Source organism: Molossus molossus, unplaced genomic scaffold (assembly GCF_014108415.1).
Source record: "Molossus molossus isolate mMolMol1 unplaced genomic scaffold, mMolMol1.p scaffold_m16_p_1, whole genome shotgun sequence".
Lineage (NCBI taxonomy): Eukaryota > Metazoa > Chordata > Mammalia > Chiroptera > Molossidae > Molossus > Molossus molossus.
In genome coordinates, this window is record NW_023425344.1 from 183609127 (window position 1) to 183632688 (window position 23562).

The 23562-nt window shown below is 38.7% G+C and overlaps 1 protein-coding gene across 3 annotated transcripts in view; it reads left to right on the top strand.

Moving 5' to 3' along the window:
• TRIM69 (tripartite motif containing 69) overlaps positions 1-23562 on the top strand; it is a 51468-nt gene that overhangs the window by 12412 nt on the left and 15494 nt on the right. Inside the window, exons 2-7 of one of the 3 annotated variants that reach the window (XM_036267751.1) lie at positions 10434-10910; positions 11094-11101; positions 11760-11841; positions 15379-15612; positions 16409-16431; positions 16512-16636. In XM_036267751.1, coding sequence (XP_036123644.1) covers positions 10434-10910; positions 11094-11101; positions 11760-11841; positions 15379-15612; positions 16409-16431; positions 16512-16636 — 949 coding nt within the window. The remainder of the gene's footprint in view (positions 1-10433; positions 10911-11093; positions 11102-11759; positions 11842-15378; positions 15613-16408; positions 16432-16511; positions 16637-23562) is intronic. The other 2 variants (XM_036267761.1, XM_036267771.1) reach the window with 2 other exon arrangements.

Consider the following 23562-nt stretch of genomic DNA (forward strand, 5'->3'; position numbering starts at 1 on the left):
GAGCAGGAACAAACTGTTTTGTTCACCATTATATTCCCAGCTCCTGTGTTCAAGTTCATAAAGTATCAGTCTTCAAATCTGCCCAAACCTGCACCTTTTATAAATCCTATGTTCTCTGCTCTCTTTGATGATCCCTGAATTGGAACTGCAGTTATACTTTTCATATTTCAAAAATATTTAAATGCCACTGGTAATGAGATGAATTCCTTATGCTGTCTCCTCTCAATGGTGACTACTAGGATGAGCCACCAGAGCTGGCTGCTGGGTCCAGAGCCTGTGGGCTGAACTGTTATAAGGACTACATAAAATAATGTGTATAAATCATTCTTCACAGTGAACGCTCAATAAATCTTAGCTAATATTATTTTCCCTTGTTTTATAGAAGAGACCATAAGCTTTTTTTTTTTTACAGATGTTTCTCCTTTTTTTTTTACCCCATTGACACCCTCCTCCCCATCTCCCCAACTCCGTCCCTGGCTTTGTTGTCCATGTCCATCGGTTATGCATACATGCATATAATTCTGTGGTTTATCTCTTTCCTGCCCCCACCACCCCCTCTTCTGAGGGTTGTCAGTCTGTACCCTACTTCCACGTCTCTGGGTCTACCCTATTCCTCAGACTGTTATGTTCATTATATTCCACAAATAAGTAAGATCATGTGGTATTTGTCTTTTTCTGCTTGGCTTGTTTCACTTAGGATAATACTTTCCAGGTCCCTCCATGTCATCTCAAAGGATGAGATCTTTCTTTCTTATAGCTGCATAATACTCCATTGTGTATATATGCCATTCGTCTACTGATGGACACTTGGGCTGTTTCCAGATCTTAGCTATTGTAAATAGTGCTGCTATAGAAATGGGGGTACATATATTCTTTCTGATTGGTGTTTCAGATTTCTTAGGGTATATTCCTAGAAGTGGGATCACTGGGTCAAATGGAAATTCAATTTTTAATTTTTTGAGGTAACACCACAGTGTTTTCTATAGTGGCTGCACCAGTCTGCATTCCCACCAGCAGTGTACTAGAGTCCCCTTTTCTCCACAACGTCGCCAACACTTGTTTGATGATTTGTTGATGGTGTGAGGTGATACCTCATTGTTGTTTTAATTTGCATCTCTCTGATGGTTAGTGATGTTGAGCATTTCTTCATATGTCTTTTGGCCATGTGAATGTCCTGTTTGGAGAGGTGTCTATTCAGCTCCTCTGCCCATTTTTTAATTGAGTTCTTTGTCTTCCTTTTGTTGAGTTGTATGAGTACTCTATATATTTTGGAACTTAACACCTTATCTGATGTATCGTTGGCAATGATACTCTCCCATACAGTGGGTGGCCTTTCCATTTTGATGGTTATTTCTTTTGCTGTGCAGAAGCTTTTCAGTTTGATGTAGTCCCATGAGCTCATTTTTTCCTTTGCTTCTGTTGCCTTAGGTGATGTATCAGTGAAAATTCTGCTGCATATGATGTCTGAAATTTTGTTGCCTACCTTTTCTTCTAGGATTTTTATGGATTCATGAGTCACATTTAAGTCTTTTATTCATTTTGAATTTATTCTTGTGTATGGTGTAAATTGAAGATCTAGTTTGATTTTTTCACATGTAGCTGTCTATTTTCCCAACACCATTTATTAAAGAGGCTGTCTTTACTCCACTGTATGCTCTTGCCTCCTTTATCAAATATTAATTGAGCGTAATGTCTTGGGTCCATTTCTGGATTCCCTGTTCTGTTCTACTGGTCTATATGAGGCCATATTCTTGAAAGTCAGGAAAATTGGCAAAACCTCTAGCAGCAAGATGAATTAACAAAAAATCATATAATATCAACAATCAATAACATTAAGTATATATTTTCATATCATGAAATTCACCCTTCTAAAATATACAATGCAGTGATTTTTAGCATAGTCACAAAGTTGTACAACCATTACCACTATCTAATTCTAGCACATTTCTCTCACCTCAAAAAGAAGTTCCATACCAATTAGTAATCACTCCTCATTTCCCCCTCACCCCAGCCCTGACAACCAGTAATGTACTTTAAATATATTCTAAAAACACATTCAATAAAGTTCCTAAATGGCATCCCTTTATAGAAGATACTGCATTCACTAGGATTAAAAACCAGCTCTACTAGGCAACCTTTCTCTTAAAATCATGCTCAACTCCAGATTCTCCCACAAGTTTTATCTTATACAGAATGCATCTGATTTTAAAGTTTTCAAGACAGCCTGACAGGCTTAAAATGCAATATATTTTGTACTTGAATATTTCCTGATGGGCATATTTTTTGGAGTTTGATCTTTTAAGCACATATTGAGATGGTGGAGAATAAACAGATTTTCTCTCTTCTCTTTCACAGAATTGCCCACTCAGCCTAGCACAAAAAATAGAATAATTTTTTTAAAAATTGTGTAAATAAAACTTAAATGAATTGTTAATATATAAAAGTATGATAAATTTAAAAGTTTTACTGTACAACAGAACCATGTGGAATAAGACTATAAATAGGAGTTTGCAACATGTTGTAGAGAATTCTGAATTCTGGGGCCTTTTTAAAAAAAAAACCACAAAACATTTTGGTAGACTATGAAAAGCAACAGAAGATTTTGGAGGCAGAAGAGGGTTAGCAATTAACTGGACTTTCTTTACAACTGACTAGATGATGAGGAAGGAAGAGGAGAACACCCAAAGATAACTCAGATTTCAAAACTGGGATACTAGAGGTATAATAATAAGGAAGTCAAGAGAAGGAACTAACTTAGGGGAAAATATGAGTTCTATCTTAGTCTTGTTCAAGTTTCAATAACCCAGTCATGGGCTCAGAGATGTGGGCTCAGAGATACAGATTTGGGAGTCACCTCTGTAGAGGCTGTACATGAAGTAATGGGAATGAATGCCGCACTTGGTAAGAAGAGAGAACAGAGAAGAGAGCTGAAGACAGACCATACTGATTGTTTACACTTAAGAAAGTGAGAAGAGGAAGAGAAACCAGCCAAGGCAAAGGAGTGGGTAGAGGCAGGAGAACTAGGACAGTATTGTATCACAAGAGCCAAAGGACTGACTCAACAAGTCAAAGAGGATGAAGATTGAGAGTAAGTCATTACATGAGTGTTTAGCAAACTCCATGGCAAGTTTTAAGCAGTTTCTATCAAGTGCTAGACTAGAGGATGTGTTATAAAAGTAGAGATGCAGACAAGTTACCTTAAGCAAAAAGGTAATCTCACTTACTGTGAGGCTAAATATCCATTCTTCCAAGTCACTTGTTGAACCCCTGCTATGGCAAGGCATTGTGCCTAGGAATCCAGGAAGAGTCAAAGGACAGTGCTGTGGTTAATGTCACACTGCCACTTTCCACATTTGTTTTTCTATGATTCTTATCTCTACCAACTAACTGACTCTCTCCACCCTACGTCTCTGCATTTATCCTGTCTTATGTTTAAAATTCAGCTTCTAGATTGTTTCCTTATGATTCTCCATACCATGACTTTTCATGTCCCAAACTCTACTTCATGTCAATCTTTATACTTCTGCTTCAGACTGTCAACTTTATTATTATCTATTTCCAGAATTAAATTCACAAGAGGTTCTAGTTTGCCAGATTATTTTTTTGCATTAGGTCACATCTTGGGTAGTTGAATAGCCAATGAAATAGGTCAGAAGTGCACCAGTATTTTAATAACCTGTGGCCTGGGAAAGGGAGTGGAGGCTACATGGTGTATATAGGCTAGATTTTTAGCATGGACTATGGGGATGACAGCAACTGTGATTAACACATCTAGTAGATATTAGGGATGAATCTTAGTTGAAAAAACCAGGTTTCCAAAAAATACTGCATAGCCTTTTCTATAATACTGCTTAATACTAAATATGACTCCCCATTCCTATAGGATAGAAGGAAATTCAACTTGTTATTTTTTGTTGTTGTTAATCCTCACCTAAGGATATTTTCCCATTGATTTTTAGATAGAATGGAAAGGAGTGAGGGAGACAGAGAGAGAGAGAGAAATATCAATCTGAGAGAGACACATCAATTGATTGCCTCCTGCATGACCTCGACTGGGGCTGGGGATTGAACCTGCAACCCAGGTACATGCCCTTGACCAGGAATTGAACCCATGACCCTTTGGTCTGAAGGCCGATGCTCTAATTGCTGAGCCAAACTGGCCAGGGCTCAATTTGTTATTTTTGAGGAGAGGCATCCACACAATTATTGCTGAAACTATATTGCCTGGTTGAGATGGTAAATAGAGGACATACTGAAATATCTCTATTCCCTCCCCACCTTCTCTAAATACATGGAAATATTGGATAAAGTGTCAAAAACAATTTAAGCTTTGGTTTTCAAATAGTAGAATAAAAACAGTGATATTCCACCCTGGCCGGTTTGGCTCAGTGGTTAGACCATTGGCCTGCAGACCAGAGAGTCCTGGGTTTGGTTCCTGCTAAGGGCACGTACCTCGGTTGCAGTTTGTCCCTGCCTTGGTTGGGGTCATGTGGGTGGCAACCACTCAATGTGTGTCTCTCGCATTGATGTTTCTCTCTCTCTCTTTCCTCCTCTCTCCCTCTATCTGAAGATAAATGCAAAAATGTCCTTGGGTGAGGATAAAAAACAACAAAAAAAAATAGTGATATTCCTTCTCTCATAAACTCATCCTTGTTTAACTCAAACTACAAAGAGAATTAAAAATAGACAAACTCTATTTGCAATGTAACTAGAAACATCTGTAACCCTGGACTACAACCTATAAGGAGGGACTGCCCAATATCATGAACGTCAAATAGGAATGTGATAATGAATGCATAGGGATGCAGATATTATATAAAGTGAGAGTGACATAGCTCTTCAAAGAAAGTGCCCCAAGAGGCACAAGCCCTTGTACAGAACAATGAGAACAGGCAAGGCTGAAATAGGAGCTTTCCTACTCCCATTTGTAACAAAGATTTGAGATATTAGGGAAAGTGAAGTTGAACAAGGGCAAATAAGCCATAGTTGTGGGGAAAAGTCTGTTGATGAGGAGGAATGGAGGAGATAGACTCTGCATTGTAAGCAACCCAGCAGTGCAGATCATGGGGGAAAGTAAGTGCTATAAAAACTCACACACATTGTTTCATAAAGAAAACATCCTCTCCCTGGCTGGTTTGGCTCAGCGGTTGGAGCGTTGGCCGTGGACCAATGAGTCTCAAGTTTGATTCTGGTCAAGGGCATGTACCTCGGTTATGGTTCATCCCTGGCCTGGCCCTGGTCGGGTCGTGTGGGAGGCAACCAGTTGATGTGGCTCTATCACATCGATGTTTCTCTCTGTCTCTCTCTCTCTCTCCCACTCTATCTGATAATAAGTGGAAAAATATCCTCCAGTGAGGAATAAAAAAAGGAAAGAAAATAGCCTCATATATGGCCCTGCCTCCACCATCTTGTAAGATCTTGAAAATAGCCGATTCAGTAGGAACTCACCTCTCTCAAAGATGTTGAAAGAAACAAAATATAAATAGCATCTATAAAATAAAAAGGGGAGAAAATATCCAGAACAAAACACAGAGAGGTATGGAATTAGAAAATATGAAGAGGAAATTATGAGGAATGAAGACTAGAATGAGAAGTTCTGATGGTTGTCTGGTAGGAGTTTCAGAAATAGAGACTGGAAAGAGGTGAAAACCTAGGTATGGGAAGAGAGCAACAGAAATAGTCATCAGTGAGAATGGAATTTGATAATAAGGCAAATAATTTTAGCAATGCTCCCCTAGCTAGAATAGATCTTAATATGAATGGAACTAAGCCCATGAATAGAGGCAAATACAAACTTCTAACTGGGAATAGAGGGTTAGGAGTGAGAAATAAAGCAGTTCTGAACACTCAAATTCTCAAGGACACGTACAGCACATGGAGAGAGCTATGGTCTTAGGGTTAACATCATTTGGATTCTCTTGATTCTACCACTAACTTGAGTGTCAGAGCAAATTTTGAATTCTACTTTCCCTTTCAAGAGCATGAGAGTAACCCATGGACCAATCCTCAGGGATTCTGCCTCAGAGTAAGTTTTCTGTCTACATTGAAGTTTTTTATCCTTCAGAGTACATGGCATACAAATTGAAAGCTAGTGAATAAAAAAAACTGAAAATTTCTCGGCTGGTGTGGCTCAGTGATTGAGCATCAACCCATGCACCAAGAGGCTGCCAGTTCGATTCCCAGTTAGGGCACATGCCCAGGTTGTGGGCCAAGTTCCCAGTGGGGACATGCAGGAGGCGGCCAATCTATGTTCTCACCGATGTTTCTATCTCTCTCTCCTCTCCCTTCTCCTCTCTCTAAAAAACCCGTAAAGAAAAAAAATTTGTTTTTAATTGAAAATAGCATATGCACATTTAACATTTTTTCTCACATAATAATCTTTGTCACGTTTCTTGCCTAAGATTTGTTTTTTTTTTTAAATCCTCACCTGAGGACATTTTTCCACTTATCTTCAGATAGAGTGGGAGGGAGAAGGAGAGAGAGAGAGAGAAACATTGATGTGAGAGGGACACATGGACTAGTCACCTCCCACACAACCCAACCAGGGCCAGGGACGAACTGCAATCAAGGTATGTGCCCTTGACTGGAATTGAACCCTCGACTCAATGGCCAGTGGGCTGACACTCTAACCGCTGAGCCAAACGTGTTTGGCTCAGTGGTTAGAGCATTGGCCTGCGACCCAGAGAGACCTGGGTTCAGTTCCCGCTAAGGGCATGTATCTTAGTTGCAGTTTGTCCTTGGTCCTGGTCAGGTCATTCAGGAGGCAAGTCCCATCTTAGGCATCCTAGATGTTTCTCTTGACAACACTCCCTAGTGAAAGTCAGGGACCCATCTATTATGCTTTCCTAAAACATACTTATCTCCATGATATAAATTGTCCTCCTACTTTGAGGTGATCTCATCTCAGTTCCCATTTTTATACTCCTGAATCACAGTCTTTTAGCTTTAGCATTTAAGAGAAGGTAAGAACACACAGAGCTGGATATGGTATATGCTGGGAGCAATGGATGCTGGCATTTCAAAATCTGGGGTGGGCAAGGTCATTTCAGCAATTCTGGCAGAAAACTTTGTAGAAAGAAGAGCTCAGAATCCTGGAATCTGAGCAATCAATGGTGACGACAAGCTCCTCCACAGAGCTAAATCAGACAAGCCCCACGGGGCCCCTAAGACTCCAGAAATTTAGTTCTGGTAAAGGTGTCAGAAGAAACCTCAGACTTTCTCCCAGGCCAGCCTCTCCTTGCTGATTCCAGAGTTCAGTTGTCCCTCACCACTTTGGCTTCTATATTTGAAAAAACCGCAATAGAGTGAAGCTGGGAAAGTCGAAGTGCAAAGTGGTGAGGGACAACTATATATAAATAAAGAATCCTACTTCAGGAAAATTCATTTATTGCGGTAGAGTCTGGGACTGATTAACCACGATAAGCGAGGGCCAACTGTGGAGACAGGCCTAACCCAAGGCTGATAAGGTAGAATAAGGGTGAGTGAAATGGAACAGGAGGGCATTACCACCCCCAGACTTGGGCAATAGGGGGCCCTGACTTGGCCCCATGCTTTGAGGCTCCTACTCTGACCCTCCTCCAGCTATGTTCCTGTTTACAAGACAAGGAGTCCAGAAGACCAAGCGGCCTATGCTGTCTCTGACTTTAAATCACATGCCACATATCCTGGACTCTAAAATTCTCTTCCCAAAAGATTCGGAGCCAACTGCAGGACCTCCAACACTCCTCTAAGCAGTTGCATGCCCAAAGAACAAGTGTGTGTGCCTGTGTGTGTGTGTGTGTGTGTGTGTAGCTTGGTTGTTTGGGCTGGGTTTTCCATAAGCATGCTTATGAGGTATGGGATAGTTTAAGGGGTTTGAGAGAGGAAAAGAAGAAGAGTGAGCCAGGGGCTTCTAGCTATACTTTGTGCTGACCCACAAATATTAGTGGAGATCCATATGTGAGCAGCTCTACCTTATTAATTGCTATGCCCCAACAAGTATGGGCATTAGAACAGAGCTGGCATTATTGAATATTTACTTTATCAGACTCTTAGTCAATGAGATCCAAGCCATTTCTGGTGGCTACCCATCAAATAGTAGCTATAATACAGCCTTCTTCAAAGCAGAATACTGTTGAATATACAAATTCTGGTGCTGGAGTCAGATATGGCTTCAATTTCTTACTGAGGTAAAATTTACATAACATAAAATTAACTGTTTTAAAGTGTAAAATTCACTGGCCGGTTTGGCTCAGTGGCTAGAGCATCGGCCTGCAACCCAGAGAGACCTGGGTTCAGTTTCCGCTAAGGGCATGTATCTTAGTTGCAGTTCATCCCTGGCCCTGGTCAGGTCATTCGGGAGACAACCAGTTGATGTGTCTGTCTCACCTCAATGTTTCTCTCTCCCTCCCTCCTTCCCACTCTATCTGAAGATAAATAGAAAAAAAATCCTTGAGGATTAAAAAAAAATATATATATATACATGTATATGTATATATATATATATAAAGTCATGCTGATAAATCTACTGAAGGCATAGTTATAGCATGTCACTCCCACATACAAAAATAATAATTCATGTCACTGATGTGTAATGAGCTCTACTTTTACCTGAGAAGCAAAGGTGGATGGTAGAAGAAGGTTAATATAAACATTACCCTGGGAGCTGGTTAACAGTTTCTAGCCCTGCACTATGCTATTTACCATGATGACGTAAATATGACTGTTGTATTCAAAAGTAAAAAAAATGGCATGCTGAGTAAATAAAGCAAGACATAAATACACAAAACATTAATTTTGTTTATATAAACATCAAAACAGGTAAGTAGGAAAGAAATGATTAACACAAAATTAAGGATAGTGATTGTCTCAGAAATAGGGGGAGGGGCATTTAGGTAGCGGGGAGTATATGGAAGATTTATGGAGCAGTTAGCAAGGTTCTATCTCCTTTTATCACTATTTGTCTATTAACAATTCAACATGCTGTATCTCCCCGCCCCCATGCTGCCTTCTGTATTTGTGTTATGCTTAAAAATAAAAAAGTTTAAAAATAATTTTAAAACTTTTGTTCTTTAAAAGATATCACTAAGTAAGTGAAAAGGCAATCCACATAGTTGAAATAGATGCTTGGAAAATGTGTATCTAATAACTTATATCAAGAATATGTGAAGAACTATAGTGAATAAATAAAAAGACAAATCAACAATAAAATATGTGCTTTGTATGGGCACTTCACAAATAGGGAAATGCAAATGAACAATTAACATCTGAAAATGGTCCCGATATTCACAGTCATCAGGCAAATGCAGATTACAGCCACAATGCAATACTACAGCATATCTAAATACTATAGCATTTTAACCAGAATGGCTAAAATGATTTTACTTATACTAACTGTTGACAAAGATATGGGACAACCCTGGTGGCAGTGTAAATTGATACAATCACTTAGAAAAAGTTTGGCAATATCTACTAAGCTTGGCAATAGCTACTATATGCCAATCCTATGACCCATTCCCAGGTATATACCCAAGAAAAATGGGTATAGATAGAACAATATAGATAAATCTCACAAATGTAAGGTTGACAAAAGAAGCCAGCAACAAAAGAGTACATATTACATGGTTGCATTTACATGAAATTAAAAAACAGGCAAAACTAGTGTTTAGTGTTGGAAGTCATCGAACTGAACAATTAAGATTCTGCATTTTTCTGTATATATATTATTTGTGTAATTTTTAAAAGAGGGTGGAAGGCCTGGGTGATATTAAGCCACTGACTAAGGAATCTGATCAATCTTCCAATTCTTTGTACATGCCTTCTAGAACACAAAAACAAAAAAGGTAATAACTAGGAGAACCGAAGTTGAAGGTAAAACTTTCAACTGATACATGGGGAAAGTGAGTGGAGGGAAGGATGTATAACAAAATATATTCTTTTTTCTCTCTCGGTTCTCTATAAAAGTTTAAATAGTGTTGAAAGTAATCATATATATATATATATATATATATATATATATATATATGTATATATATCTCCTCATCCAAGGACATTTTTGCATTTATCTTCAGATAGAGTAGGAGGGAGGGAGGGAGGAAGAGAGAGAGAGAGAAACTTCAATATGAGAGAGACACACCAACCGGTTGCCACCCACACGACCCCAAATGGGGATGGGGACAAACTGCAACTGAGGTACGTGCCCTTAGCAGGAAATGAATCCAGGACTTTCTGGTCCGCAGGCTGGCGCTCTAACCGCTGAGCAAAACCAGCCAGGGCTAAAAGCAATAATAAATGATGATGTTACAAAACACTAAATTTACTGGATCACTTACAAAGAAGAGATTATTGTGCTTTTACTTTGGCTGTACCAATTCTCAGCTTCTTTAGGAATGGAGCCCACTATCCTGGAGTAGACAGCTAGAAAGAGAATTCATTTTAACTGTTCTTTTTCAAAGGTATCTTCCAAATCCTCCTCCAACACTGACCCAGACAACTACATTGAAGTAAATGATTTGATCACCCAGATACCCTCTGAAGTTCAGATACAAGATATTACTAAGGATCTACACTGTCTATTGTGTAATGATTGGTTTCAGGATCCACTGATGCTAACCTGTGGCCACAACTTCTGCCAGGCCTGTATTCAAAACTTTTGGCAGCAGCAAGCAAAGGAGACATTCTGCCCTGAGTGTAAGATGATATGTCAGTATAACAACTGTGTATGCAACATTGTACTGGAGAAGCTGGTAGAGAAGATAAAGGCGCTATCCCTCCTGAAGGGCCATCCACAGTGCCTAGAACATGGAGAGAACCTGAAACTGTTCAGTAAGCCAGAAGGGAAGCTGATCTGCTTTCAGTGCAAAGATGCTCGGTTGTCTGTAGGGCAGTCTCAAGAGTTCTTGCAGATCCCTGATGCTGTCCATTTCTTCACGGTGGGTGAGCCCTGGGCCTTGAACAATCCCTTAGGAAAGCTGGGGAAAAAATATTTTGTAATGTTTCTTCTCTCTCTTCCAATTCCACCCCTTTATTCAGATGATTACTAGAAAGCTCACAACGTTCAGAAAATACAATGTGTCTTGCAATGTTCTTTCTTTAGAGGTGCTGATAGAGGAAAGGAGGAGCTGTGGCATACACTTCAATTAATCAAATACTTACCTAAACTTTGCCATGACTGTGCTCATATTCTACCCCATGTAGAATACGAACATATACAATATCACTCTTGTTATAATCCTGAAATTTAATCAAAATAAATAAAACAACAAAAGTGATATAAGATAGTTTACTATTGAGAGCTAAATTTTATCACAGTAGTAATTCATAAATATTTAGAATTTCAGAAAAGACGAGAAAAAACTGAATTATTCAAGAAATGTATGGTAAAAGTTTGAATGGGGAAATTATTTGGATTTGGATGGGCAGAAGGAAGAAATAAGTGTTCTAAGTGAGAACAATGTAAGTAAAGGTATAGTTAGAACAGTGTAACTAGAGTAGAAAATTATGTATAGAGTTCCATTACCTTCCTCAAATCCCTGTAGTTAACTAAGAAGGTCAAAAACAAAAACAAAAACAAAACCTAAGTTTGTCTGCTGCTTATAATTTCCTTCACAATTCTTAGAAAAGACAGGAACTATGATGCAGGGAAAAGGAAAGATTTTTGCAGCAAGAGCTGGCTTTTTTTCTGACATATGGGGGCTTTGGGAGAGAAGTCTCTTATGGCCCTTCATCTCCCAGTCAGTGTGGATTAATTCTATGTGGTATTCTCAGGAGAAGTTTATCAGTGTTAAGGGTCAACTGGAGACAGCCATGAAGGAACTTCAGTCCCTGAGGAACATGCAGAAAGATGCTATTGTCACTTTTAAGGTGAGGAGCAGGGTAGGGGGTTATGAGAACTAGAATATACCCTTCTTATAATTTTAGTGATATGGGTGGAAAGGTACCTATACATGTATTATCAATATACTAACTGACACCTGGGTTATGGAATTAAAAAATGGACACAGTAGGGTGGAAAGGGATATAGCAGTAGAGTAAGTTCCCAATAGTTAATCAACAGAGAAAGCAGACTGGCCTTTCCCCTAATATGCTGGTCCTTTTGATGTGTCAGTTGCTAGGTGATTATTGTGGGGTTGTGATTTGTTTGGTCTTTCCTCTTATTTATGGCAAAGCAAGAAATTTATTTATGGCAAATCCACTAAAGATAGTTATGGCCATTGAAATACCTTTCTTTTTTTTGGGTTTACAATCAGTCTACCTCTACAAGATCTTTCAGTTTGTTGGCTTTTAACATCTGATTTGATCTTTTTTAGTTTCCCCCTAATGAATGTTATTGCTTATACTTTCAACTTTACAGGACAAGGTTAATGGTTAGAGACTTGGAAAATCAGTCCCTAGGTTGGGGAGCTAAACTGGGAATTCTATTTCTTTTTTTTTTTTTTATCCTCACCCAAGGACATTTTTCCATTTTTGTTCAGGTAGAGTGGGAGGGAGAGAGAGGAAGAAAGAGAGAGAAACATCGAAGTGAAAGGGACACATCAAGTGGCTCTCTCCCGCACAACCCCAACCGGGGCCAAGGACAAACTGCAACCAAGGTACATGCCCTTAGCGAGAACCGCACCCAGGTCTCTCTGGACCACAGGCTGACGCTCTAACCGCTGAGCCAAACTGGCCAGGGCAGGAGTTCTATTTCTTTATTAATTATTCTATGGAGGAGAGTATTCTCTGGCATTTTACATCTGGAAGAAATAATATGTACAATGAGAGAAGAAAGAAGGATAGATAGAAATAATGACATCTCCAGCCCTGGCTGGTTTTCTCAGTGCTTAGAGCATCGGCCCATGGACCATAGAGTCCCAAGTTTGGTTCCCACTAAGGGCACGTACCTCGGTTGCAGTTTGTCCCTGGCCCTGGTTGGGGTCGTGTGGGTGGCAGCCACTCGATGTGTCTCTCTCACATTGATGTTTCTCTCTCGCTCTTCCTCCCTTCCTCCCTCCCTCCCCCTCTATCTGAAGATAAATGCAAAAAATAAAAATAAAAAAATGTCCTTGAGTGAGGATAAAAAAAGAAATAATGAAATCTCCAAAGAATCTTATTCCTGTTGTAAGAGTTCCTATTCATAGTTCAGCTATTACAGTTAACATTCATTCATTCATTCAAAAATATTTATTGAGTGGGTCAGGCATTGTACGAGACACTATATTTCACTAGGCTGGGAGACAGATGTTAAATAATCCCACCAATGACAATAAAATAACAACTGTGTTAATTACTATAAATAAAAATACAGGGTGCTATGAGAGCATACAAATGGAGAACCTAATCTAGACTTGGGGAGGGCTGTTCTCTGAAGTCACTTATTAATAATTGAGAATTGAAGGATAAGTAACATATCTAAGTGAACAGGGTGAGGGGAATATGAAGGAAGTGTTCTAAAGAATGTTCTATAAAGAGTAAAGAGCATATGGAAAAGTCCTGAGAGAGGAAGTCAGTTGCTATATTAAACAGAGAGAAAGCCAATAAAACTGGATTCTGGTAGGCAAGATGAGACTGAAGAGGCAGATATGGGCCCAAACATTTAGACCCTTGTAGATAATGTTAGAAATTTTGAACTTCATCCTAAGAATAATGAGAAGTCATTAAAAAGTTTAAACAAGATATGGCATTATCTCATTTTGCAAATTTCAGTCTGGCGGTTGTGCGGAGAATGAATTAAGAAAGACAGTGACAAGGATAATGGTTAGAAGGCTACTGCAGTGAACCCAGAGAATGATGAAGGTGGCTTGGTCTAGAGAGTCAGTAGAGATGAAAAGAAATAAATAGCTTCAGCATACGCTTTGGAGATAAAAAATAATCTGGATTGGGTGATTCATTAGATGTTAAGGGTGAGTGTAGATGTCAATTGGATGCAGGAATCTGGAGCTTAGAAACTGGATTAGGCTAGAAATAAGAAGTTAGCATATTGATGGCATTTAAAGCTGTGGAAGGAGAGGATAGTACCTAGAAAGAGAGTGTAGAATGAGAAGGGAAAAGAGCTCAAGACAGAACCAACAAATAAGACACATATAGTGATGAGATAGGTAAAAGGAAAACTGGAAAAGTGTGAGCTAGAGGAAAGAGAGAGTTAAGACTTCTTCAAGAGTGTAATTATAATGATGGACCACAGAATCCATGCTGGATAAGAGAGGACATAAAGACAGAAGAAGCTGAAGGAACAGAAATGAAGGGGTCGCCCTGGCCAATTTGGCTCAGTGGTTGGAGCATCGGCCTGCGGACCAGAGAGTCCCAGGTTCAGTTCCTGCTAGGGGCATGTACCAAAAAAAAAAAAAAAAAAAGGAAATGAAGGGGTCAATATACAGGTTTCAATGAGACCTAATAATTACAATAGGGGTACCTGAGAAAGTGAGTATAAAAAGTTAATTTTGGAGATGGTGAAATTGCTGGGGATGATAAAATCCTCAGACTAACTAAGAGAATGAGTAAATACAGGTGGAAATCACTAGAAATGAGAATAAGGAACCAAGAAGCCAGGATATCAGATGGCTCACCCATGAGGATGTTGAGGTCACCTAAGAACTGCAAGTGTGTATCAGTTATCAATTTCAGTGCTTCAAACATTTCCCATCTTTTTAAAAAATATTTTAATTGACTTTTTAGAGAAAGAGAAGAAGGGGAGAAAGAGAGAGAGAGAGAGAGGCAGAGGCGGGGGGAGAGAGAGAGAGAGAGAGAGAGAGAGAGAGAGAGAGAGAGAAACATCACTGTGAGAGCAGAACATTGATTGGCTGCCTCCTGCACACCCCCACCCCCACCAGTGATTGACCCTGCAACCCCAGCATGTGCCCTTACTGGGAATCTAACCAGCAACCTTTAGGTGCATGGGAGGACACCCAACCAACTTGAGCCACACTGGTTGGGGCTTCCATCTCTTCTTTTATATTGTCCTGGCAGCAGAAGTGGCATCCCCCTAGTTCTGATGTTCTGATTTCTTGATAAGGACATTTCTTTCCACTGCCTAATGGCCCCAGTCTAACAGCATCACTTGGTAGATATTGGCTTACACTTCTGGGTAGGAAAGTATTGCCATTCATTCCAGAATGTTTTATTAACCCCACAGTCTTATTTAATATGGCATTGGTTACCACCTCAGTACTGCAATAGGAACGTGAAGGTCACTTTGGACTATTTCATCCTAAACTGTTAAACTAGCTAAGAAAGACAGAATAAGTCTCCTTGTCTGCCACAAGGGCTCCTTTTAGTATTGTTGAATGTTGATACTCAGCAGCCATTTAAATACATTTTCCTGTTATGGTGTTTTCCAAGTTGTGTGAGTATTGGTGGTGTGGGCCCCCATCCCCAAGTGCTAGTCTCAGTAATTACCATGGTAGTGATCATGGAGATTTCCAGGAAAACAAGCGATATCTGCAACAACACATCTCCTTGGAGTTTCTAAAGCTGTATCAGTTTCTGCAAGACAAAGAAAAGAACATTTTAAATGAGCTCCAGGAAGAGGGGAAAGCCTTGAATGAGGAGATGAAGATGAATCTGAACCAGCTTCAGGAACAGTGTCTCCTAGTCAACGAGATGTTGAAGAGCATCCAGACGCGGGTGGAAGAACAAAACTCCTTCGAGTTTCTCAAAGTAAGACTCCATATCAACATGACTATGGGGAAAGAGGGTCAGAAAGGATGTAGAAGAAGCTTTTCCTCACAAGGAGAGGGAAAAAGCCCTGCTGGGGGCTGGGTTGAGGGGGGCAAAGGAGGGTGTAGAAATACTGCAATACTATCAACAATTAAAAAAAGATTCTCTGGGAGAAAAGCAGGAGGCTACTTTTGCCTTACACTCAATAAAAAGCTTTACTTTCACCTTCCTAGAAAAGAACATAATAAAATGCCATTAATAACAGTATATATTAATATTTCTCCATAAAGAACTTTGACGTTTTATCGCTCAAAAAATGTTGCAACCTAAGCTGCATCTTTGGCTCTCAGCAGTCATAAATTGACCTGTTTGAAAAGCTATTTGCCAATCTTTGCTAACCGAAGGTTCACTTCTAAAGTGGCATTGGTTAGCACCTCAGCACTCTGCAGCTTAGCCAGAGTAAGAAAAAGTGGGCTTGGGGTGGAAATACCTTTGTTTTTCTCCTGAGACTATGTGGCAGACAGGTACATATAGCTTAACCTTACCTTCTCTTTTGTTCCATGTAAAAGAGAACTAGAAAATCAGAGCAATATAAGGCCAGTTTTATCTTGGGTTAGATGAGGGATACAGATCAGAAAAGACATATGGAGAATGAGAGGTGGTGATGGAATGGGGATCATGTGCACAGGAGCCCAGTATTGACAACCAAATTCTGAGAGTGGCCGGTATCACCAAAGAAATTTCTGCAGTTGTTAAACAAGCATCTAACTTTTCTGTTTCTCCTTTCCTCTTCTAGGACATCACACCTTTCTTGCAGAGGTAAGTGGTGTTTCCTTATGGTATTAGTACCCTATCTTCAGTCCTGGAGGATGTCTAAGAATGATTTATGTCCCTTGCAGCTTGGAGCAAGGAATAAGGGTGCTGACACCCAGAGAACTTATTTCCAGAAAGCTGAACCCAGGCCTGTACAACGGTCCCATCCAGTACATGATGTGGAGGGAAATGCAGTCTATTCTCTCTCCAGGTATCAGTGGGTAATAGCTATTGGTTCCTGGGCTCCTAATGTATGTTTCATCTGTGAGCCCTCTTCTGTAGTCCTAATGAGTAATTTAGAGTCTGAGACAGGGGGAAGGGTAGAGTTTAGCAAAAGAAGGCTAGTTGGTATGACTGAATTTCTTCTGGTATCATGACCTAAAAATTTATGTTTTTTACTAGTAAATAGAGTCAAATGTCAGAATTACCTCTCAGCCTATGATTTTGCTTAATTGTTTTATCAAATGTGACAAACAAATATTTTATCCTGTTTTGTTAAATCAGTTATATAAATCCCTGGAAATTTTCTGTCCTGAAGGAGGAATTTATTGTACATACTCTTTAAGTCATAGGGTCTTTATAAATCCTATTTTGTTTGATGTTCATAATATAGAGTATAATATCTTAGGAGATTGTTTAGAGAGCTTCAGTGCTTCAAAAGAAAACCACTAATTCCAATAGGTGTGCCTAACATGAACACTAAGTTTTTGTCATCCTGCAGATACCAAAGAATTGAGCAGGACAAAAGAACACAAATAGCATTTCAAGAACATAAAGTTCTAAATACAAATCTTTATAGAACTAAAAAGTTCTAAATAAAGTTTTTTTATAGAATTCATATAGACTCATTATTACTAGTAGTTACTGACTTAATGGAAGTCACAACTCTATCCCTGTTAGAAATTTTTTTCCAGGTATCTCACATAAAAATCAGCTTTACTGAGATATAATTAACATAGAATAAACTCATCATTAAAAAACATTTTATTGAATTTATTGCGGTGACATTGGTTAATAAAATTATACAAGTTTCAAGTGTACAATTCTATAATATATTATATTGTGCTCACCACTCAAAGTCAAATCTCCTTCTGTCACCATTTATCCCCCCTTTACTGTCTTCTACCTTCCCCCACCCCCATTTCCCTCTGGTAATCACTATATCTGTATTTATGCCCATCAATAGATGAATGGATACAAAAGCTATGCTACATTTACATTATGGAATACTACTCGCTGTAAAAAGGAAGGAAACCTTACCTTTGCAACAGCATGGATGGACCTGAAGAGTATAATGCTAAGTGAAATAAGCCAGGCAGAGAAAGATAAATATCACATGATCTCATTTATATGTGGAATCTAATGAAAAAAAATAAACCAACAAAATAGAAACAGATTCATAGATACAGAGAACAGATTGACAGCTGTCAGAGGGGAGGGTGTTGGGGAACTAGATGAAAAAGCGATTAAGAAACAAAAAACCTCATAGATATAAACTTACCATTTTATTTATTTATTTTAATTTTTTTCCTTCTTGATTTGAAAGAGAGAGGAAGGGAGAGGAAGAGATAGATAAAAATATAGACAAGAGAGAACATGGATTGGCCACCTCCTGCATGCCCCCCACTGAGGATTTGGCCCACAACCTGGGCATGTGCAACTGGCAACCTCTTGGTACATAGGTTGATGCTCAACCACTGAGCCACAAGGTCAGGCTAAACTCACCATTTTAAAGTGTACAATTTGATGAGTTTTGACAAATGTATATACTTATGTAAACATCTCCAAAATCAAGAAATAAAAAATTTCTATCATCCTAAAAAGTACCTGCATATCCCTTTGGAGTCAATCCCTCCCTTCTATCCCAGCACCTGACATTCACTAAATCTGCTCTATTCCACTTGTGTCTTTTCTAAAATCTCATATAAGTGGAATCATATACTCTATAGTCTTTCGTGTCTGACTTTTTTCATGTAGCACAATATTTCCTGAGATTCACCTATGTTGTTGAATGTATTAATAATCATGTTTTAAGGATACATCACACTGCCCTGGCTGGTTTGGCTCAGCAGTTAGAGTGTTGGCCTGCGGAACAGAGAGTCCTGGGTTCGGTTCCTGCTAGGGGCACGTACCAAGAAGAAGAAGAAGAAGAAGAAGAAGAAGAAGAAGAAGAAGAAGAAGAAGAAGAAGAAGAAGAAGCAGCGGCTACATCACAATTTGCTTATTCATTTGGGTACTTAATAGTTTATGGCTATTATGAATAAGCTTGCCTAAACACCTGTTTACAAATCTTTGTGTTTTAACTTCTTTGGGGCAAACACCCAGAGGTGGGATCGCTGCAGTGTGTATGCTTAACTTTATAAGAAACTATCACATTTTTTTCTACAGTAGTGATACCATTTTACATTCCCATCTGCAATGGATAAGAATCCCCCAGTTTCTCCACATCCTTGCCAAAACATGATATTAAATTAAACATGATATTAATTAAAATTAAACATGATATTAATTAAATTAAAACATGATATTAAATGGTTAAAATTTTAACCATTAGATGTACAGTAATATCACACTGAGGTTTTAAATTTGCATTTCCTAATGACTAATGCTGAGCATCTTTTTACGTGCTTCTTTGCCATTCATATATTTTTAATTATGTTCAACCTTTTGTTCATATATATATATATTTTTATCCTCACCCGAGGATATTTTTCCATTTTTTGTACAGGTAGAGTGGGAGGGAGAGAGAGAGAGAAACATCGACGTGAAGGGACACATCGAGTGGCTGCCACCCACACAACCAACCAGGGCCAGGGACAAACTGCAACCGAGGTACGTGCCCTTAGCGGGAACCGAACCCGGGTCTCTCCAGACCACAGGCCGACGCTCTAACCGCTGAGCCAAACTGGCCAGGGCTTTTGTTCATATTTTTATTAGAGTTTTAAAGAACACAATCTCTTTATCAGACATATATTTTTCAAATATTTGCTTTCTGTAGCTTGACATTTTATTTTCTTAACAAGTTCTGTCAAAGAACAAAAGTTTTTTGCCTGGCCGATGTGGCTCAGTAGATTGAGTGTCCTCCCCGGGACTGAGAGGTCCTGGTTCCATTCCCAGTTAGGGCAATTTCCCATTAGGGCACATGCCCACTTGCAGGCTCAATCCCCAGTAGGGGGCGTGCAGGAGGCAGCCAATCCATGTTTTTCTCTCACATCGATATTTCTCTCTCTCTCTCCCTTCCTCTTTCTCTAAAATATCAATACAAAAATATTTTTAAAAAGAACAAAAGTTTTAAATTTTTATGAAATCCAACTTACCAATTTTTAAAATGTCTTATTCTCTTCGTGTCCTAAAAAATCCTTCCCTAATCCAAGGCTACAGATTTTTTTCCCATAGTTTGCTGCAGAAGTTTTATCATTTTAGCTCTTATTTTAAGTCTACAATCCACTTAGAGTTAATTCTTGTACATAGTGTAAAGTAAGGTTATTTTTTTTTCTACATGAATATCCAATTGTTCCTACATTATTTGTTTAAAAGACTGCTCTTGCCCTGGCCAGTTTGGCTCAGCGGTTAGAGCATCGGCCTGTGGTCCAGAGAGAGCTGGGTTCGGTTCCCGCTAAGGGCACGTACCTCGGTTGCAGTTTGCCCCCGGCCCTGGTTGCTTCGTGCAGGTGGCAGCCACTCGATGTGTCCCTTTCACATTGATGTTTCTCTCTCTCTCTCTCTCTTCCTCTCTCTCCCTCCCGCTCTATCTGAACAAAAAATGTCCTTCGGTGAGGATAAAAATAAATAAATAAATAAATAAATAAATAAATAATAAAAGACTACTCTTATATTACTGAAATACTTTGGCACCTGTGTCAAAAATCAACTGTAAGTCTACTACAGCCTTTCAATTTTGTTTCATCCATCTGTACTGTCTATTCTTATACCAAAAACACAAGTCTTTATTACTGCAGCTTGATGGTAAATCTTCAAATTAAGTAATGTGATTCCTTCTTTCAATTCATTCGTTTTCCTTCACGTATTTTGAAGCGCTGTTATTAGGTAAATACTCATTTAGGATTGTTATAAACTCTTGATGAATCAGTCTCATTAAAATTACGAAATATTCCTCTGCATCCCTGCTAATATTCCTTTTTCTGAATTCTATTTTGTCTAGTATGTATATCTTTTCTCATCATTTTATTTTTAACTTATTTTTGTTTTCTTATCTTGTGTTTTATGTAGCTAGCATGTAGTTAAGACTTATTTTTAATCCAATTTGACAATCTCTGTTTTTTAATTGAAGTGTATTAATCATTGATATTAATGATAGTCGATATGATAGTTTATATTCATACCATCTGCTTTGTTCCTTTTTTTCCTCTATAGCTACCTTCTTTTGGATTGACTGCCTTCCAGTTTTCCCTTTCATCTTCACTAATGGTTTATAATCTGTACTTTTTTATTTTATTTAAAATATTTTTGGTTGCTTTAGAATTTCACAATATGCATCTTCAACTTATCTCATACTATCTATCTTCAAATAACAGCCTTTTGCCCTGGTTGGTTTGGCTCAGCAGATAGAGCACTGGCCTGAGGACCAAAGGGTCTCAGGTTCTATTTCTGGTCAAGGGCATATACCTGGGTTGCAGGTTCAATTCCCAGCCCAGGTCAGGGTCGTGCAGGAGGCAACCAACCAATGTTCCTCTCACATCGATGTTTCTCTCTCCCTCCCTCCCTCCCTTCCACTCTATCTAAAAATCATTTCTCTCCTCACCATATTCAGGTTTTCCTTTATATTCTCAAGCAAATGGAGGATATATATTATCTTTGTTTTAATGTCTTTGCTAATTCCATCACTGTTATTTCTGCACATGTTTTTATTGCCAGATTTTTCTTTTGACTACGGGTTGTATGTTTCCTGTTGGTTTGCAAGGCTAGTTATTTTTCTTTTTAACAAACTTTATTTATTTAAAAAAATATGTTTTTATTGATTTCTTTAAGAGAGAGTAAAAGGGAGAGAGAGATAGAAATATTGATGCAAGAGAGAAACATCGATTGGCTGCCTCCTGCATGCCCCTCACTAGGGATTGGGCCCACAACCTGGGCATGTGACCTGACTGAGAATGGAGCCGGTGACTTCTTGGTGCATGGGTCAATGCTCAGTCACTGAGCCATACATACTGTGCACAAACTTTATTTTTTAGAGCACTTTTAGATTTATAGAAAAATTAAGAAGATAGTTCTTCTTATTAAAAATTAAGAACATGAAGTTCTTATATATCGCATCCTCAGTTTCTCCTATTATTAATGTCATTTTATATTTAGTGTGATACATTTTTACAATTAGTGAACCAATATTAATATATTATTATTGGCCCTGGCCAGGTAGCTTGGTTGGTTAGAGCTACCATCTTGATACTCCAAGATTGTGGGTTTGATTCCCTGTCAGGGCACATACAAGAATCAACCAATGAGTGCATAAATAATGGAGCAACAGCAAATAGATGTCTCTCTCTCTCTCTCTCTCTTTCTCCCTTCCCTTCTGTCTCTAAAATCAATCAATAAAAAACATTTTTTAAAAATCCTTAAAGCCCTGACTGGTTTGGCTCATCAGTCAGAGCATTGGCCCAAAGACTAAAGAGTCGCGGGTTCCATGGCGGTCAAGGGTATGTACCTCAGTTGTCAGGTTTCTCCACTATAATGTTCCTCTTTCCCTCCCCTTTCAATACTGTTCTCTTATAAAACAAGGAGCAGGCCATATTTGGCCTGCTGGTTATAGTTCTATCAATTCCAGCTTAAAATATTTTAACATATTTACTTTAGTTTTGTGTGTATCAATACAATATCACCAATGTTTACTCATTCATTCAACACACTCTTATAGAGGACCTACTACATGCTAAGCACTAAGTTGGGTTCCAAGCACATAGAAATAATGACATAGTTTCTGTTCCCAAGAGACTAGAAGACAAACTTAGAGTCTGCAGTAGCCACCTAGGTGAAAAATTATTAAGATCTAAACTAAAGGCATGGAAGTGACTGGAAAATAAAGAATAGATTCTAGAGAAGAATTTCAGGAGCTGAGATGTACTGGACAGTAATTAGTGGTAAGGGATAAAGAAAGGTGATGTCAGGGATGGAAATATAGGAGATGCAGATTTTGGAGGGGGTTGATGAATTAAATTGTGGCCATGTTATGTAGAAGGTCCTACAGGATAACAAAGTGAATATATTCAAATAGGCACTATTACACCTGAAGCTTAAGTGAGGCCAGGACTGGAATAATCAGTATAGAGTCAGAGAGCTGAAGCTATTGATGTAAATGAGATTACCCAAGGAAAGGGAGAACATACAGTCAAGGAAGGAGCACCTTACAGAAAATAACAACAAATAAAGGGCAATAAAGCTCCCCAAAGAGATTGAGGAATTCTGGCAAGTGAATGCCAAGAAATGAAATAGACATGGAATCTAAGGAAAGAGACTGTCAAGGAGAAGAGAGTGGTCATTCACATCAAATGTGAAGATTAATTTAGAAAACGATTATAAAATAATTGGTGACTTCGGTAAGGGCAATTCCAAAAAGGTGGAACAGGTAGAAGTTATATTGTGAAGGTTCAGGAGTGATTTGGAATGAGGCAGTACTGAAGTGAACAGGTCACTAATTTGAGAAGTTTTGCTAAATAGGGAAGATGTGAGTATGGGGAACAGAGTAAAAGAGTACTATACCATGTTCATGGATTGAATGAATTAACATCATTAAAATGTCCATACTACTCAAAGCAATTTATAGATTCAACACAATTCCTATTAAAATATCAATGGTATAATTCATAGATCTAGAAAAAAAATCCAAAAACTCATATGTAACTAAAAAAGAACCCCAAATACCCTTAGCAATCTTGAGAAAGAAGAACAAAGTTGGAGGTATTGTGATACCTGATTATAAAACTATACTATAAGGCCATTGTCATCAAAACGGGCAGGCACTGGCATGAGAACAGGCATATAGATCAGTAGAACAGAAGAGAGAACCCAGAACTCAACCCACACCTTTATAGTCAATTAGTATTTGACAAAGGAGTCAAGAGCATACAATGGAGTAAAGATAATCTCTTCAATAAATAGTGTTGGGAAAATTGGACAGGTACA